Genomic DNA, 18,873 nt, shown 5'->3' with positions numbered 1-18,873 from the left:
AGTACTTACCACAGCGTACGCGTACGGCAGCTATAATCTTGAAAACTGGAACATCCTTTGCATCGTCTCGACACGTCCAGGGGCTAGCAGTTTAACCATGGCAGGGAAACGTTTTACCATGCACCTTCTTGTTGTTGTACTGAGGGCCCAAGGGCAAAATTCATTATGGGATTAAAGGGCATAGGATAGTCTCTGCAGGTATGATAACCTCATGGCAGACGTATCATCTTTCCGGCAATAAAGACACCGATGCTACAGTTGATGTTTTGATAGACGATCAAAAAGAACACACTGAAACGTCTGTCAGGCCGAAACGCATCGCGTCCGTCACGTTTCCGGACAGCTGACGATCCTCGAGCGCATGAACCACAGGTAGCCCAAGCTCTATAAGCGTTGTAAGACCTTTGTTTGACCTTTGTAACGCGTGTTTGTGTGCCGTATTTTGGCCGGTTCAGCATGATTCCAGTGGGTTTTAGGCTCGCTGTTTTTCTCTCCCCAATAGAGAGGAAAACGGCCAACCTAAAACCCATTGAATAGTGTTGAAATGGCCAAAATACGACACAAACTTTGGCAAGATATCAAGGAGACAAGGTAAGCCATTTTTGTTCAATTCATGCCCTTTATTTTCGACTCCTAAACACGTTCGTAAATTCCCATACAAACCCTTATAATTTACACCATTGCGTTACACTCATCGTGGCACTCAAATTACGTGATGTTACAAAGGTCAAACAAAGGTCTTTTTATAAACGTTCATACAGCTTGGGCTACCTGTGCGTGAACGTGCTGCATCAGGATATCAGCACTGATAATCTCAAGTGTCGAGAAAAGCAGTAGATTGGGATCAAAGTAGAGTGGCAATGACTACGAGCCTCCTCGGTCTGAAATGGACAAGGGTTAACGTGCGCAGAGCCTTTAATCTGACAACTTGGATTTGTATCACGGTATTTCCGTGCTCAAATCACGCTTGTAAATTGTCAACTGATTAGCCTCCTACCACTGTGTTGGGATTTTTGTTTTCTTTGAAACCCTACTTTCCTCAGTTGTAGTGCCCCTTATTAGCACCATCGCGCTAAATACACAACACTTGTGAATATAACAAGACGTAACGTGGGAAAATTAAGTTATAGTTTATTTAGTGTGTCCCCGCTCGAGAAAGCTCAAACAATATTCATTTATTCGATAAGACAGAGTTGCATTTATTGGCATAACAATGCCAGAGTTTCGCAAAACAAACATTTTCCTGTCATTCTGTCCTGTCATTCTAAATGTTTCTGACGTGAAACCGACGGAGCACCCATCTTTGTCGGAAAATTTCCCTGTGTTAACGAACATTTTGCGAAAAGGTCACCTCGTTTCCCTGAATGCATGTTAAATTTATCATGACTTGAAGATGAATTTCAGTGCTTACAGCTAATAAATAGCTGAAAATATTTCTTTTAGGATCGTTGGCGAGTAAAAAATGACTTCCTCTACCAATGACGTGCCAGGCGAGGTTCTAAATTTGTTGATAACAGGTGGAGGAGAGGGGGGAGCTGCGAGGGTGGGGGGAAGAGGGTATAAGCTCTTTACTGTCGATAAATCCAGGTTCTCTTCCCCACGACCCCTCAACTTGACAACCAATTCTCCGGGTGCTCCAGTGTGGAGGTGACTGACATAGGATTCTCAGACACTATCATAACACTTGTGTCTGTGGGAGACAGCACCGCAGGCTCATCCGATTGAGACTGCAGTATCTGATCGGGCAAAGTTACTTGAGGCACCATGACATTCACAGATAAATCGTTTGAATTACTGCTGCCTGTTAAAGCATGTTGAGGAATTGACAGCGCGGATGATGACGACAAAGTTGCTGCAAGACTCGTTTCCATGTTTGAGATCACAGTCACGTGAACGAGGGGGTCTGGGCTCACCACAGCCTCTCTGCTCTGTGAACTTACTTGATGCATGTGTACAACAGGTGAGTCTGGAAGATGGGTGCCATCTAAGCTTTGAGCGATCGCTGCCGGACCTGAAAGCAAATCACACACCATAAAGACCTAACGTTTTCACTTCAAAAGACACATTTTAAGTAAAGTTGTGGTATCATAACTTTTGAGTGTTTGTGGGTTAAATCCTCAACCAAGAGACTAAAATGAAAGCTACTGAGCAGTACGTTACTGAAGTGCTGTTTGTTATTCAGCACAACTATAAACTTTTGAATCTATGGATAAAAACAGAAATCCGAAAGTGTGACCATCCAAAGTGGACAAGGACGACAAGTGGTTCTCGCTTTTGGGTCTGGATTAAATCCTTTGGTGTGAGCTGTTTATTATTTAATATGCTCAAGGCTGTCTAACTTTTGTGTCCATTGATAAAATCTTCATCATTCTGTGCGGTTAGAATGATAGCTGAGTGAAACTCACCTGATTGTTTTATGGTCTGCACTCTCTTTATATCATCAGCTTCTTGCACCTGAAGCTCAGCTGTCAGACCTCCATGGCTGTCCAGAACATTGCTGTCCACATTAGTATCGTCTACATTGCTGGGTATGTCATCCTGCTGCACTACCTCGCTGTCCTGTAAGTCAGGCTCTGACTTGCCAATGGTTGTGTGGGTGAGATCTGCATTTGCCAACTCGGATGCAGTGATGGGTCCAGAGATGTCTGTCTGTACTATGGCCTGTGTAAACTCAGGTGAAACCTCAGGGAGAGTTTGGACCGCATGATGTGTTTGAAGCACAGCTGTTGTCATGACTACCTCCTGAAAGAACACATTATAAATTTAAAGTGGATCACTGTGAACCATTTGTGCCAAAGCTCCTAAGCACTAATTACACGGAATGCCCGCAGGGCATGACGTGTCTAGGTTTCGGTCGGGTATCTTTTTTTTCTTCATCGGTGTCATAAATGTGCACATTAATTTATGCATTAAACTCTGTCCTCCCCTAGTAAGGATATATTGTTCTGATTGTCTTCAACAGAAGCAGCCCAATCAAAATCTATTTTTCAGGCACATATCACGAGAGAGGGGACCCACTCATCACTTCTGTGTGACGTCAAATCATCATTTGATTTATTCATTAAAACTAGATTAAATTCTTCCCTCTCCCAGAAGGGATCTATTGTTTTGATTGTCTTGAACAAAAGCAGCCCAATCAAACTCCATTATCTGCGCGTATATCATGAGGGAGGGGACCCACTCATCTCTACTTGTGTGACGTCAAAGCAAATCATCATTTGGAAAAGTTGTTTTCGTTCAATGGCGGCCACATGTCTGAATTTAAGACTCCGGATCTGCCGTTTTCAGAGAGAAAACCAACCTTTTTCAAGCAGTAAATCGAAATAATAACTTCTAGGTAGTACTCGACAGTTGAAACGGCAGAAATTGGGAGAGTTTACAGCAAAGAAAATCCGCTTTAAAAAACAGATCGAATGATCAACGCGAAGGATTAGAGCTAGAGGAGGCCAGACCAGTTCAGCGGGGTCATGACGTTATTGCATAGTTATTTCTGGTATGATTCCTAGTAACACAACGATAAGTATCACGCAATATATCTGAATAAAACCATTCAGACAATTATTTCAATGGCCAAGGGAGGATATTTTTTAAATATCTGCGAAACATACAATGGGGAATAATTGGGGCTACATTACGCATTCCGTGTAATGCCATTAGAGGGGCATCTTGTTTCCTGTGAAATTCTGTTTATTATGTTGTACATGGTGTTCAAAAATTTTGAGTCTAGTGGGAATCCTGATGTGTGGCCATTCAAATGAAAGCTACTGAGCAGTACTTTCTTGAGGTACTGTTTATTAAGCTGTGCAAGGTGGTTTTTCCTTTTGAGTCAATGGATGAAATCCTAAAGTGCAACCATTTGAATTAAAGCTTCTAAGCAGTACTTTCCCGTGGTGCTGTTTATTAAGCTGTACAAGGTGGTTCTACTGTTTGAGTCAGTAGGTGAAATCCTAATTAAAGTGTGACCATTCAAATGATTTAGCTACTGAGCAGTACTTTCTTGTGGTTCTGTTTATTAAGCTGTGCAAGGTGGTTTTTCCTTTTGAGTCAATGGATAAAATCCTAAAGTGTGACCATCTGAATTAAAGCTTCTGAGTAGTGCTTCCCTGTAGTGCTGTCTGCTTTAAATTTTCATGTACTAGTAGCAATATTGTTTCATTTTGCATTCAAGACATTCTTATCGGTAAGGGTTAAATATAGCTTTAAAAGCTATATCCATCTTGTGACAAAAAAAATCCCCATTCCTTACCTGGTCATGTTGATTGCTGTCTAGTCCCTCGGGTACTGCCGTCAGCTCTCCAGTGTGTGTCTGTCTCACCAGATTCCCTGTGGGTTGTTGAATGATGTATGTCTGTCCAGCAGGGGCTTGTATGATATATGATGGCGTCCCCTGGACAGTTGATTGGTTACTGAAAATGTCTTGTGTTAGTGCATTGACTTGTACTACTTCAAATCTACTGTGACTGGTGGTGAGGGGAGAAGTGTCATCTTCTCTTGTTACTGCACCATCACTGCTGACTGTGAAAGAGAACACATGTAGCAATGATAAACCCTCACTCAAACTATCAAACCTTGTCTGGGAGGAGTGAGTCACTAGATGAGCTTGGTTGGAGAAGGTTACATTGCAGAACACTACAGGATAAAGCAATTACCTGAAGTTTTCATTCATAATAATAATTATTATAAACAAACACTTCAGCTATTGGAAATTATGTGTCCAATACCAAGAACTGAGGCTGCGAAAGCCAGCCTACATTACAGGGGATCTGTCCAATGGAACAAGATCCCTGAAGAGATAAGACATCAACCAAATTTATATGATTTTAAAACACTGTTACAAGACAAGGTTATCTCAAATACATTTAGTTAAAATGTGTTTTTTGACAAGGTTCGTAGGCAAACCATTTGTTTTGTGTTAAAATAAAGAATATGATGATGATGACCATCCAAAACATAATTTAACACATGGAAGCTCTGCCTAGATATTGTACTCTTTGCCCTTTGATTTGCCAACTTTCACTGAAATGATACCCCTCTCAAATACACAAAAAAATATACCCCAAAGATAGAAGAGTGACCTCTGTGTTACTGATGGCAAACATTATCTTAAGTTTGTATTGTAATTTCAGTCTGCGATTTTCACTTAGTTTCTTGCTATCCTCTCCAATACTTAGATTTATTTGCTCCCCTTTTGGTTCCTAATCAGTCTTTGTGACCCTCTCAAATTCACCAAGTCTTTGCATACAACTTGGTTGAAAAGGATGCCCCCCCTTTTGACTGGAGCCTCACTATATAGCCAACTATAAGTTTCAAGTTTATTCAAAAACTTGAAACTCAAGTTTATTCAAAAATTCAAAAATTTAGCAAAAAAGAGAGACTGGCCCGCAGGTAGCGAGAGCTAATCTAGGCGGGCCAGACTTATTGGGTACTTCCCCTCCCCCCTGCTCATATCTAACTTAACTTTTTATTATTAGAAGTAAAGAGAGATGGGTACCTGTTATAGTATGAGCAATTCCTGAATTTGTAATGGTTCCTGTTGATATTGGGCTGACATGAACTGGTCTTCCTCCAGAAATTACAGACACACGAGGAAGGTGATTCCCTTTAAAACGAGCTTCTTGTCTCTCAATTTTGTTTCGCAGTGTTGCAATATATGTGTGATATAAATATGAATATATGCCTGTCAATCAAAGCATTCAAAATGAGATAACATTAAGGAGGCAGGGATTCATATCATTCCTTAAATTCTGTTATTTAAAGTGATGAACTGTTCCGTTGTAATACCTTCAAATGTTGTTGCATCACTCTCAGGAACATGTTTCTTCATTGCCCACCACTTGCTTCTCAGCCACTGAGGGGAACGCACACTGAAATAAAGCAAATGACAAATAACATGTCTTGTTTTATATTCTGAGAAGGTAAATAACAAAATTGGTAAACAACAAATCAGGACTACACGTAAGAGTGGGGAAGCTGAATAATTTGTGGACTGTTCTTCAAGGCACTGTTTTTTTTTTCACACCTTTGTCAATCTAACCCTCAGTTTGTTAGAAATAACCACATAATTTGTGACTAATTTGATTATTTAAAGATAAAAAACATCAACAAAAACATTGACAAAATGGCAAGTCATGATAGCCATAGCAGGCATTATAGATCACTCAAACAAGATCACCATTCATGTCACAGAACTTGATGTTTGATAAAATAGACTAAAGTCAACTTACCTGGCCCAGTTACTCGCCATTACCTTCCAATCTATTTCATTTTCATCTTGGAGATTCAGTTCACGGACCCTTAGGAGAAAGTTAAAAATGTTTTGTTCTACACACTGCACTTCAAATTAAGTCATTGTAACAGAACTAACAGCTTTCATTTCCAGACATGCACGCTACTCTCAACTGGTGCTCTCCCAACAGAGCTAACTGGTCAGCAGACAACTGAGCCAACCTGGCTGTCTGTGACAGATGTCACAGACAGACAGACAGACAGACAGGTGTCAAGCTTGGAGATTTGTCTTGTGAGAGAGGTGTCTGTGTTAGCGAGCTGTCTGGGTAAGAAAAGTCTCTGTGTATGAAAAGTGTCTATGCAAGAGAGGTATCTTTCCTATAGACTGAAATGCCTGTCTCAGAAAGGTGTCTGCACATGCCTCAGGGAGAGAGAATTTCTGCCTTATAAGAGCTGTCTGTATTAAAGAGTTGTTTGTCTTGAGATGTGTTCACCAAATTATTATTACAGATTGAAGTGCCCATAAGAGGAGTAGACATGTTAAAGAGACACCTTGTTATCTCACCTTGTAATAAGTTGAATTTCATCCTGTTTTGTCCATTCCTGTCCTCCTTTTTCCTTCCAATTTAAATAGTTCAGCCTAAGTAACACAATTGACCAAAAATATGGAAAAAGTTAACAAACTAAAAGGTGAAATGTGTGACAAAATTGACAATGGCACTAACTGAATGGTCAAATTTTGTGATTTCGTCCACATTCAAAATCAAGGATGTTGCATAGCTTAGAGTCAAGGGATGGTAAATGTCCTTTACTACCTATTCCCATATTCTGGTGGGGAAAGAACCAAAACTCTTATGCAGTGTTCACAAGATACTAAACAAGTTTTGTGTCAGCACAGCACTGTAACACTCGCCTGGTCTTCACTGTGCAACATTTGTACTGACAGGAGGCATGCTTCAAGTGTAATTGCAAATACTTGGAGTTACACACCATTCAAGAACTTCTGTGGCTCTCCTTGATCAAGAGCACATAACTGTTTTCTTGGTTATTGTCAGCACAAAACTCAATGTGACATAGAGTTACAAATAGCTTTTCAACCAACAAGTAACATACCATTTTGAGCGACACTGTTTCTCTGATCTTGTGCCAACCCTCTCAGCTACAGAAGCCCAAGATATCCCTGCTGTGATGTACTCCCCAGAGCTTGTGCTACTCAGCTCGTGTACTGCACTGGACAGTCTTTGCTCTTCTTCTGCTGTCCACTTGCCTTTAAAGTAATAGGAAACATAGTCAAGCATCAAGGCTTGGTTACTGTGCAACAACTGCGGGTCAGTAACATTGCATACAATGACATTTTAGTGTGTGACAACCCTTCATTCTTCTTCATCATTCTTCTTCAAACTACCCATGATTACCCCAAAATGGTGCACACTAAATTGATGAACGAGAAGACGATTGCTCCTTGGGCACTAAGGAGTCCGAATAACATCCTTTCCAGTGACCATGCACAGGGCCATGGCATGAGTACATGTACCTAGTCTGAACATTAACAGTTTCTTCAAGCAACAGAAAATGGGTGTTACTCTTTAGCCAGAGAACAATCGATCTAACTACCTGAGTGGCAGTGATCTCTCATGAGTCTGAATCTGTCCTTCACTGATGAGGCACTCCGTCCCATGGCAGCACCAATCGTGGCCCAGTCATTACCATGTTTTTCTTTCAAGGATTTTAACTGTTGCACTTCCTGTGAGGAGTATTTTCCCACATAGTTTCGTCTGTCATACATGCGGAGCACACGTCGGTAGATTGCAAAAAGAGGACGTCTAATACCTTTAGCTAAAATAAAGAAGAAAATGTTGTTTGAAAGCAAATAATTGCATTAAAACACAAAAAAGCATAGAGGAAACTGTTGACTCAAGAAAAATGTATTAATAAGAACTTTTTTATTTATTTGAGATATCTTATTTTCCTCCAATAACACACCTGTAGCTGTCCCTCGAATAATAATATTGTTATGTACCCCTCAGATAATCATCCTCTCAAAAGACATGCCCCTAAAATTACAGCAGGGCACTGTATCTCCAGTTTAACACTGCTTTCTCTGAGTAAAGTAATCACTCTCAGCTGTACAGATACAGTTGACTATGATGTCTATACACAAATTCAAGAAGGGCTAGTTACAGAGCTAGTTTTTGTTGTACTCAAAGCAACAGCAGATGTTGCAACTTATACTATATTTTGGTTTGATGTGTAAAAAAAGTAAGTTAATAAGATCTGCATCTCAATGACACCTGTCAGGTATGTTATTACCTATGGTTCTGTAGAAGTCCTTGCGATCATCCTTGGTCATTTCAAATATAATGATGTTTGGATCATGGATGTTGTTGATCTAAAAACAACAACAGCAACAACAAATTAGACTGGGCTTGATACATGTAAAAAAAGAAAAAAGCACAGACAAGCAGAGAAAGAAATATAAATCAGATTTGATATGCATCATACATGTGTACCAATCATGATATTAAAAGTCAAGGATTGGGAAAAGAAAAGCAACTTTTTTTATGTGCATACCTTGCAGTATTCCAGTATGTTTTCTTTTAATTGGTCATTCTCTTCTTTAGACCACATTCCTTGTTTCCACTTTACTCCTTACAAACAAATAAATAAATAAATAAATAAATATTAAATATAAATGTCTGTCTGGTGTCTTCCTGCTAATATATAAATACATAATTTATATTAGCAGGAAGACAGAATTATCAGAGGATGACTATAAAAAAATTGTCTCAAGACTAAAAATAACATAAAAATAGCTAAAATACTGAAGTAATGATTTGGTCATGTATACCTGGTAAATATGATCTGGTGGTTACTATAAAATTGGTGATGTGATGGCTTTCTTTTTTGGTTCCAAAATCATCCAAAATTTATTCTACAGAGAAGCTTTAAGCAAAATGATGTCTTCACATCCCAAAAAGACAGAAGAATTTATTAGTGATTTTATATAGTGTACATGTTCTGTGGAAAATCTGAAATTTGTCTTCTTCTGCTCAATTCAAAATTTGACTGTTAACTTTACACATTGTGGAGATACATTGTTTTGACTGGGCAGTTCTAATATTTTAATACTCCCAAACAGCAGTCATTTCAGATCCTGAAATCACCTTTGCCATGAAGATTATCTTTGTCTTCTTTAGTAGTGAACCATGCTTGGTTGACAGAGTTATTATTCTCATTGACAACAACAGGCTGAGACGCAGGAATGATTGTTGACTCTTGAGTAAGTTGTCCGGCTGCCAGAGCTGCCACGGCTGCTGACAAACTCAATGTTGCATTTGCTGCCTCTTGAGCAGTGATTTGGCAACCATTATCAACAGCTGCACTGGTAAAGGTCTGGGAATTCACTTCCTAGCAACCAAAATTAAAAAAAAAAACAAGTAAATAAATAAACAAATTAGTATGCTGAGGCCTGCCCTTTAATTTTCATAATTTTTCTATTTTTGTATTTTAGATGAGTTCTGACCTGAGAAACAGCAAGTGATGCTGCAGAGGACATGTTCACAAGTGTTGCCAGATCAGCAAACCCATCTGATGACTCGGGATCCAGGTGAATGTGCTTGCTGTCTTGATCATCTGTTTGATCGACTTGCTTTCGCTTCATTCCAGCTATTGAAGTAATGATCATCAAATAAAGTATTACATTTTATGGTTAATGCCATACCATTCACTCTCCTCTTCTATGTCTGTCACTCATTGCCCCCACAACCTCATTATTTCTGAAAAACAAGTTAATTTTGCTGTGTACCAGAGAAATCCATGGCATCACTTTAGCAAGAGGCCATTAAGTAGAGTGTGCAACAGACAAGTCTAGTTCTAAACCGTTTACTGTAGGGTATGGGTTGGGAATGGGGAGGGGCAGACACCCTCCTCTGTTAGGTGGATGTAAGCCACTGGTCCGGCAGATGTCTGTCTTAATTAAGCTATGTTCACACTTGGTTCCCAAGCACCGTGCCTGAGTACAATTCTCACTGGGCACTAATGTGAACATACTCTTTTAATCAAGTATCCAAGCCAGAATTCTGGCAAGGTGTCTGTGCCCGAGTGCAAGGTTGACACCTGGTACTCGGGCACTGAAGTAGGCACTGGTTCCTTGTGAGCTCAGCACACATTTGTTGCCCAGTGCCCACGCACTAGTGCTTAGGCACCAAGTGAAGATAGCCTTAGCTGGATTAGCCTGCTAGCAGTCCCTTTCTGGATAGGTCGAGGGGGTGCACAAAATAGCCGAGCGAAAAAGCCAAAAACTGGAGTGAATGAGCACAGAGGGGCTGTTTCTCCCCAAGTCTCTTCTCGTTTTATTCTCCTCACTCCAGTCTCGCTGTGTTGTGTGCTTACAGCTGTTTCGTTCGGGTATTTCACACACCCTCTCAACTATCCAGAAAGGGATTGATGGCAGTTGCCACCTGCAGGTTTGCAAGTGTTGTTTCCTTTCATTTTATTATTTAAAAATAGTTGTTACCGCTAAAAAATATTCTTGATAAATTTCGATATTTTCCCTCATTCATTAAATTAGGTCAGTGGTTTTCCCTAAAAAAGGAGGAGAAAACGCTATTTGAGACACGGGTCAAATCCCGCACGAAGCCCGAAGGCTGGCGTACTTTTATACCTTGTCGCTCAAAGGAAATTATTTCTCCCATTGGCCATACCAAATTCAAATCAATAATTTTCACCGATTAATAAGTCTAAAATAAAAGAAAGATTAAACTTATGAAATTTAAAAGGCTTTCGTACCTATTTCAGCAAGAGAAGCAACTGGATTTTCCGGCGAAAACGTGGAAGCGAAGCCAAGATCGCCGCCATTTTCTTCAAGAGCCTTCGCGTCTACGGTGCACGCAGTTTCGTGTTGTAGAGAAACTTCATTTAGTCCAACCTGGCTATTCGTCTCACCCACTTCCATTTATTTTGTGTTTCACTTCCGGTGAGTGAAAACAAAATAATTATACAGATTTTTCGAATTTCGAGCTTTGGTGAAATCCACGTCCGGGAACTTCAGACACGCTGAAAACGAAAATCCCGAATGTTCAAAGACCCGTACGTACGTTTGTCTGATCTCTCACGGAGCGCTCTTCATAATGGCGATTTTTCACCTTAAAAACAGCGCAAAACTAAGCAAAACTTACAAGGTTACTCTATGAATAGCTGAAGGATAACAAAAAGCGAAAACCATAGAATTTTTTCCCCGAATGAAGTTGAAAATTGGACGATAAACGAGATAAGAAGGTATGAAATTTTCTGTGGGACTTTTTTCAGGGGTGGCACCCCCCGAAAACATAGCGCCTTCAAACTTTCGATCAGCGGCCTACCACTTTAATGGCGGCCATCTTTGTTTTGGTAGCAACCCAGTCAAAAGGCGATAATCACACGTTTGTAGCTAATTTGAGAGGTATTAGCTCGATCACTGTCAGTAGCAATCGAGAATTAGTAGCAAGTTTATTCTGCAGCTGAAATAATTCAAAATGTTCAAGCGCTGGCGCGATAAAAAGAAGGAAAATGAGCAGGTAGTATTTGATGATCATTCGTTCGATCTTGTATTTGCCCGGGAATGAGATGTCACGTCAACATTAATTATTATGACTAAAAGTGAACGCTGCTAATGCGGTGCCTCCCTTGTTTAATAGCCTGACAGCCTAACGAAGGGAAATCAGCCGCAATCGGTCTCTGAAACCTCCGTGAGTATGTAATATAATTATTTATTAAAGTGTAATCATGCATTTGTGATATAAGTTACACGTGTAAAATTATTATGCATATTGACACTCACGCAACTTCTGGTCATTCAGGGACTCTATTTCTATTGTCAATTGTATTGATTAACAGTACTACATTTTGACATGCCCTGTTCCACAGATCATAATCCTACACTTTTTATTTATACATGCAAGGTGGACTAAAGTGGCTCAGAAATCTGCACTCATTTCCATTTCTGATAAAATGAAAGTTCTCTGAAGTTTGTGCAAGATCAAGTGCAGATTTCCTAACATATGCTCCAAGTTTTATTTGAAAGCAATTTCATGGCTATTTTGTGCAACTTTTCGAACCAAAATTGTTTGTTTTTTTCTCAGCATTATGTGATGGCCTAAAATAGCATGTACCAAATAGCCTGCATGCATATGCCTCCTATTTCCTTTGATGCACTTGGAAAGGAACAAAAGAAGTATGAGATGTCTGCATGCAGGCCAGTACCAAACTGTAGACTCTTTTTTGTCAAATCCATAATTGGAAGATTCTATGCCAAATACAATAATATTGTGACTCAAGAATAGGCCAATTTCGATATATTAAAATTTAGCTTGAAACAATAAACATCACTTCAAGACTCCAGGGAATAAACTCATACAAACTCTACAATTTATTCCCCGAAGCCTCGTACTGATGTTATTGTTTCAGGCTGAATTTTGATATATCAAAAGTGGGCTATTTACTTGTCACAGTGTTACATTTTAGTTCTGGCATAGTAAGAAAAAGGATCATTTGGAGAAATGCTGGCATGACTAGCTATAGCATAACTGTATACCGTATGGTATATTTTATGTAGTGATGTTTTAATTTAGCAATTTGCAAAGGGTTGTATTTAGCAAGCAAGTTAATTTAGTGCTTTGCTCTTTAAGAAGTATTTGTACACTAAAACAATACGAGCAGTCTGGATCACTTGTGCAACCAATCAGATTAAAGGATTCAGTTAATTATTATTCATCTGGGATGCATGGAGAAGAAAATAATAAATTTTTTTTTGCCAGGGATTTATCTGCCCAGTGTGTATGATCTCCTTTAACTCTCCAGAAGATCTTCAAATCCACTTTGAGACGGCACATGTTGAGCCATCACCTTCCAGTGGAGTAAGTTAAACCTTTTATCTTCAAGTTGAGTTATTCCTTTACTACAGATAGATACAATAATACTAGTTTAAACTCTCACTGTGTGTTTCGTTCTAGACTGCCTATCATATCTCGTTGACTTGACAGTAGAAAATTGGTGTCTACACTGTACATTACGAAATTGAAAGTTAGTGGGAATATCTCAACTTGCTTTATTGCCTGGACATTTTCACAATGAAATTATATTCATAGGATGAAAAGTTCAGACTAATAACTGAGCCATACACATTTCTACAGAAGTTAACTGATAGGGGAGGGAAGGGACCTCTCCTGCATGAATTTTATTAACAACCATAAATTTTTACCAGGTTATTGCTTTGAGACCTTTTTTGGCAGTGTGCATACTGTGGGACTAATTAGGACTTCTTTACTTTATTCTTTAGGATTTCATTTGTCCTTTGTGTATGAAAAGTTTTGAAAGTCCTGGAGAGTTGCAAAACCATTTTGATCAGCTGCATGAAACTCAAAATGATTCTGAAACTGTGGTAAGTCATTTGCTACCTGAATATGTCAGGCTTCTGTTCTGCACCACAGGCATCCCACAAATCACCACAGGCTTGCAACCCAAACAACACCACAGGAAACCACACTATCAGAGGGTGTCAATGTACTATCATAAGCATTTCAAAAGAGAGTGATATGACTGTGTAATACATCTTGGAAAAACCTTTTCTTTATTTAGAAGCCATCAATTGCACCTTTGTCCCAGAGTTTACCTGCAGACACAACAAAAATTTGGAGTGAAAAACATGGCTCTTTTCTGTCATTTGATGAAGAGATTCCATCTCCCAGGAAAGAGTCAGAAGTGTCTCTTTTGTCAAGTCAGCTTAAAGAACTGGAAGACAAAGCACAGGAGATTTTGTATTTACAACAAGAGCTTAATGAGGCAAATGCATCATTAAAGGTATGGAATCTTTCTATGACCTGTCATACCAGCAGCCCTTGCATGACTCTGTAGCACGAACATACAAAAATCCAACAGATAAGACCCCAGATGTTGAAAGAGCAGATAACTCAGTCCAGCAGATCACTCGCTATCCAGTGGATAAAATATATTGGTTGGAACACATTTTATCTGCTAAATAGCAATTTATCCACTGGTAGAGTTATCTGCTCTTCGAACAACCGGGACCAGGGCTGGCATATGTTGTTAGCTGGTGAGCCATGTATTATGGCCAGAATTTTTGTATGTTCTCAGAGTTTTAGAATGACTACAAGACAACAAACATTGAAGAATTTCTTTACCTCATGACAAGTTATATTCACTTTACAGTCGAACCCCACCTTACGACCACCTCGTTAATAGGACCACTTTTTTGTGCCCCATATGAATTGAAATTCCAGTCATTTCCTTAGTATTACAACCTCGTTAATCCGACCACCCTATTATTAGGACCACATTTTCGCAGCCCAAAGGTGGTCATATTAACGGGGTTCCACTGTACTTGTATAGTATCGCAACCTCATTTAAGTCTAGCATTACTGCTAATTGGGGACATTGAAATAAAGAAATAAATACATGTACTATAAAATTGTACATCAATAAATAATGCAGGCAGTCTATATGTACAAAATCGTAGTGTAACTACAGTGTATATAGAAAATTAAGGGGACCTCATAACCTATAATACCTGTTATGGGTGAATACTCTTAATGCAAACTTGATTTTATGAGTGATGTGCACCTGTAAGAAGTTTGTTACAGGTTTGAAGCTCAATACAACATATATGTACAGTGTATCCATGGAAACATATTTACAGCCCTACCAACATATTTCAATAATTTCCTGTATGCTACCTATAAAAAGAGAGACAATAAGAGAGACTACAGTGAAACCCTGCCTTACGGCCAACTCGTTAATATTACGGTCACTTTTTTTTGGCCCCTCAGCAAAATGACCATACATTTTCTTGTAAAAAAAACCCTTGTTAATACGGTCACCCGTTGATACGGCCAAATTTTTTTGGCCCATTGATGACCGTATTAACGGGGTTCCACTGTATATCGTACTTTCCAGCATGGTAGTTTTTGCCCACATCTTTCATGATATCCTGTAGTGTCTAGAATCCTACATCTTGCATCGATTGTATGCTGTTTGGAAATACTAGGGCAGGCAGTATAGTGTCAATAATTTTCTGATCACTTAACCTTGTTCATGGCTGTTAAGTGTTGTGACTGTTTCTGTATCAGTTACCTTTTACCATTATTTTTCACAGTAAATTATTTACAGCACTTCTTTTATGGCAGGAAGAGAAATGGTACTCTGCTGCTTTGAAGGAAGAAGTTGACAAGATCACCAAAGAAAAGGTTGAACTGGAGGAAATGAACAATTTACTGGAAAAGGTTCCTTATTCATGTGTTTACTATTGCAGTACTGAACGTAATGTACTTCAATATGCCACAAGGCGCACAAGGTCATCACCCTCTTTGATCCACCCTATCCTACAGTGCTACTTGACTAAACCTTTCAATAACTAACAGTAATTCAGAACCCATCTAGTCAGATCCTAATGATTTACTGTCAACAGTCATAATAATATTGAGAGGGGTAAAGGGATGGAAAGGGAGGGGAGAGATCACATAAATTCCAGTGCCTCATCTTTCATAACACATTTTGTTTGTTTGCTATGGAATTGCATTTCACCATAAAATTAAAACTAATATTTTTGGTGAAAATTATGGAAGCTCATGGCAACCTACTTAATAAATTACATTTCAGTTCATCAATTCAGCTTATGAAATTTCATTTTAATTATCAAGTTTTCTAAAAAAAAAAATGACCTTAGTCTACATGATGAGGTAAAACTGCATGTGTAAGGACAACAAACTGACAAAAAAGTAAAGAAAGAACCAAACAAACAAACCATACAGCAAACCATAACTCTCTGATTGTGATGTAGTAACTTTCTGAACTGGATGAAGTAAACTGAGATGTATGCTAATACATTTATTCATTGTGGCCTAACATTTAATGTGTTTGTGTGACAGCTGTGGTGTAGTAATGTTATATTATGAAATAATGATCATGCTTAAATTTCAACTTTATTTTTCTTGTTATAGGAGAAGCGAGATTTAGAAAAGGAATCTAATGAAAAAGTCATGGCAGAGAAAGAAAATAGTGTTAAATGTAAGTAGGTGAAGGGATATATCTAGATCTTAGCAATGCTGGTCTTTGTGGTACACTAATGAAAAATAAGCATCATAGTAAAATAGTCGTAGCATCACATAAAGTAATGTACTTACCTGTTACTAATGACAAGCAATCGCATTTTCAATATTTCTGTTATTTTATTTTAATTTATTATTTTGTTGTTTTCATTTTCAAGCTATGGCTGAGTTTGCTCAGTTGAAAGTAGAGCTGGCCAGGGCATTGGAGGCCCAGACAGGAAGCCAGAGTGAACAGATGAATTTATCTCAACGCACATCAGAACTGGTGAGGAATTATACTTTCCTGAGGGAGTGGCATGCTGAATAGACTCCATAATGCATTACTGACATTTCCTTCTTCCACCAGAAAAAAAAAAGGCCATACAGTATAAATGTAAAACTGTGGATGTAAATATAATTATCTTCAATGCATCCTGTTCGTGTATTTTTATTGCAGGCAACAGAAAATGCTGGTCTTAAAGCATCTTTGGAGGAAGAGCAAAGACAACAGAAAGTTTACAGTGAAGAAATCAACAGATTGAAGGTAAAGGAAAATGAGAGTGAATATTATTAGAGAGTGGGGAGTACTTACAGGGATAAAAATGAAGTCATTAAATTAATAGTGGACTGTAATTCATACATAATGATTGATTCATTTCATTATTTTGATTTTCCACTTTTTAATGTCATCCATTATTTGAATGGTATGTCACTTAAGGATTTGAAAAGTTAAATACTGTAGATTTCACATCCTAAGGATTTTACCCATATACTAAATTATGTGTGAGTAGATGTTTTATTATATAATTGTGGATAATCATTGTTTCAGGAACAACTGGAAGATAAAACCAGACTTAATGAAAACTTAGAAAAGCAGATGTCTCAAAGGTGTGTACAACGGTAAACTCTAAAATTACTTAATAAAGATACAGGTCATACAATCCCGATCTTTTATTTATTTATTGCTTAACTTAAAATTGACATAGCAGTTAGTTTGTAACCGTTACTTTAATTCCTTTGCTTGTATACAGACCTTCTGGAGATGAAGTCATATCTTTGCAGAATCAACTGTCCATAGCACAGCAACAGGTATCAGCTCTACGACAAGAAAAAGAAGATGAACACAAGGCTTGGCAAGAAAAATTTAACACAACCTTAACAGAGGTGAACAGGTGCGAATCTTAGCAAAGTTTAGTTTTAAATTTACAGTACATGTTTCAGTCATTTAGCTTTAATTTACAGAAGTGTTAGGTTCTCACGGTGTTAATGGTTTGTTTTTAATCCTGGTCCAGCTTGCAGATGAAAGTTAAGGAACTTGAAGTTGAAAAGGCATCAAAAATTGAACAAGTTCAGAGGTGAGAGAACATGTCATTCATGAAACTACTTATAATTATTGTAATGAGAACCATTCACAGTGTTTATCTAGTAATGAAGGCCTGGTGGTTTTGTAATGTTTATTGCATTAAGTTTTTAGTTTTATCAAGATGAGTCATCTTAGCCTGGTATCAGCCTTTAAATTTCTTGTTTCCTATAATTATTTAGATGACACTCAACATTTTTCTTGTCATGATGTTAAATATATTAACTTCACCATTGTGTTGACAGCCTGCAGACAGCAATAACAGCATCCACAGAGAACAGGAAACAAGTACAAGAACAAAGCCAAGAAAAACAACAACAACTTATTAACCTGCAACATGACCTTAGCCAGGTGAGATAAACTGAACATTGAACAGAGCTGGTATGACATCGTAAGGAGACATTTGCATAACTCAGGTCATAAAGGTTGTATGCAGTGAAACAACCTTAGTTTCCTTTTATCAGCTGGTGTTAAGTTAATTTTTTATTCAAATAATTTTATTAAAATGAGAAGAGAATATGGGATAAGGCAAATAAACCAACCGAACAAAGTTTTGCAATCAAAGATATTAGCCAGTGTTAATGTGGAATACTTTATATGCATCCACTGCACCATGCTGAAAAATTGTGACATCTTAATGTATTTCTGAAAATGTGAATGTTAAAGAAAGTGAAACATTAATGTAATTAACAGCAAATTCAAGTTTTTAATTTACTTCTTGGTTTATGCCTTCTAGGCTAATGTGGTTCTCAAAGAGAAGGAGACCTTTATTGAATATCTGCAAAAGCAACTTGATGAAACAAAAAGCAAGCTAGATTCTGAGGTTTGTGCAGTGTACAAATTAATGTACATATAAAGGAGCGGAGTGTGGGGATGTTAACAGAGAGAGTGTAGAGGGGGGGGGGGGGGGGGATGAAAGGAGGGGACTTCTTCTTTCTTCTCTCCCAAGGAGAATTGCTGGTTAATAATAAAGGTGAAACCTGTGACATGAATCCAGACTTGACTTTCAGACCTGCTTGAAGTAATTTCATTTGAAATCACAACTCTCTTTACTCTGATGCAAATCCCTTCAAAACAACTGAAAAATGAGACAAGTGTCCATCTCTTTTTCTGTTATGATTTTATAGTAGAGGTGTGAAGTATTTGGGTTACCATTTGGTTAGATTTTTGTTTTCCTGGTGATTAAGAATTCTCCTTAAATTAATAACT

The 18,873-nt window shown here is 38.3% G+C and overlaps 2 protein-coding genes across 5 annotated transcripts in view; one reads left to right on the top strand and one right to left on the bottom strand.

The window, feature by feature from the left end:
• Positions 1-1,111: 1,111 nt before the first annotated feature.
• LOC146475671 (uncharacterized) lies at positions 1,112-11,514 on the bottom strand. Of its 2 annotated transcripts, XM_085115373.1 has the most exons (15): positions 11,403-11,506; positions 11,014-11,280; positions 9,749-9,891; positions 9,390-9,633; positions 8,797-8,873; positions 8,536-8,614; positions 7,840-8,061; positions 7,339-7,492; positions 6,791-6,865; positions 6,225-6,293; positions 5,782-5,864; positions 5,492-5,677; positions 4,247-4,515; positions 2,406-2,742; positions 1,112-2,011 (listed from the first exon to the last, which is right to left on the bottom strand). In XM_085115373.1, the coding sequence occupies exons 2-15, from the start codon at positions 11,177-11,179 to the stop codon at positions 1,608-1,610; spliced, it is 2,508 nt and encodes an 835-aa protein (XP_084971499.1). In that variant the 5' UTR covers positions 11,180-11,280; positions 11,403-11,506; the 3' UTR covers positions 1,112-1,607. The 2 variants fall into 2 exon arrangements, with proteins under 2 accessions (XP_084971499.1, XP_084971498.1); XM_085115372.1 differs by having other exon boundaries at positions 11,014-11,514.
• LOC146475670 (uncharacterized) overlaps positions 9,731-18,873 on the top strand; it is a 29,568-nt gene continuing 20,425 nt past the window's right edge. The window contains exons 1-14 of one of the 3 annotated variants that reach the window (XM_085115369.1): positions 9,731-9,832; positions 11,901-11,951; positions 13,020-13,118; positions 13,541-13,642; positions 13,840-14,061; positions 15,405-15,500; positions 16,218-16,284; positions 16,484-16,590; positions 16,762-16,848; positions 17,134-17,192; positions 17,336-17,476; positions 17,597-17,659; positions 17,910-18,015; positions 18,401-18,487. In XM_085115369.1, the coding sequence (XP_084971495.1) occupies positions 13,041-13,118; positions 13,541-13,642; positions 13,840-14,061; positions 15,405-15,500; positions 16,218-16,284; positions 16,484-16,590; positions 16,762-16,848; positions 17,134-17,192; positions 17,336-17,476; positions 17,597-17,659; positions 17,910-18,015; positions 18,401-18,487 (1,215 nt within the window). In that variant the 5' untranslated portion in view covers positions 9,731-9,832; positions 11,901-11,951; positions 13,020-13,040. Of the gene's footprint in view, positions 9,833-11,583; positions 11,781-11,900; positions 11,952-13,019; positions 13,119-13,540; positions 13,643-13,839; positions 14,062-15,404; positions 15,501-16,217; positions 16,285-16,483; positions 16,591-16,761; positions 16,849-17,133; positions 17,193-17,335; positions 17,477-17,596; positions 17,660-17,909; positions 18,016-18,400; positions 18,488-18,873 lie in introns of those variants that run through there. The other 2 variants (XM_085115367.1, XM_085115368.1) reach the window with 2 other exon arrangements.

Source organism: Pavona decussata, unplaced genomic scaffold, assembly GCF_977016875.1.
Source record: "Pavona decussata unplaced genomic scaffold, jaPavDecu1.1 SCAFFOLD_83, whole genome shotgun sequence".
Classification (NCBI taxonomy): Eukaryota; Metazoa; Cnidaria; class Anthozoa; order Scleractinia; family Agariciidae; genus Pavona; species Pavona decussata.
This window is presented reverse-complemented; position numbering and strand designations above follow the sequence as displayed.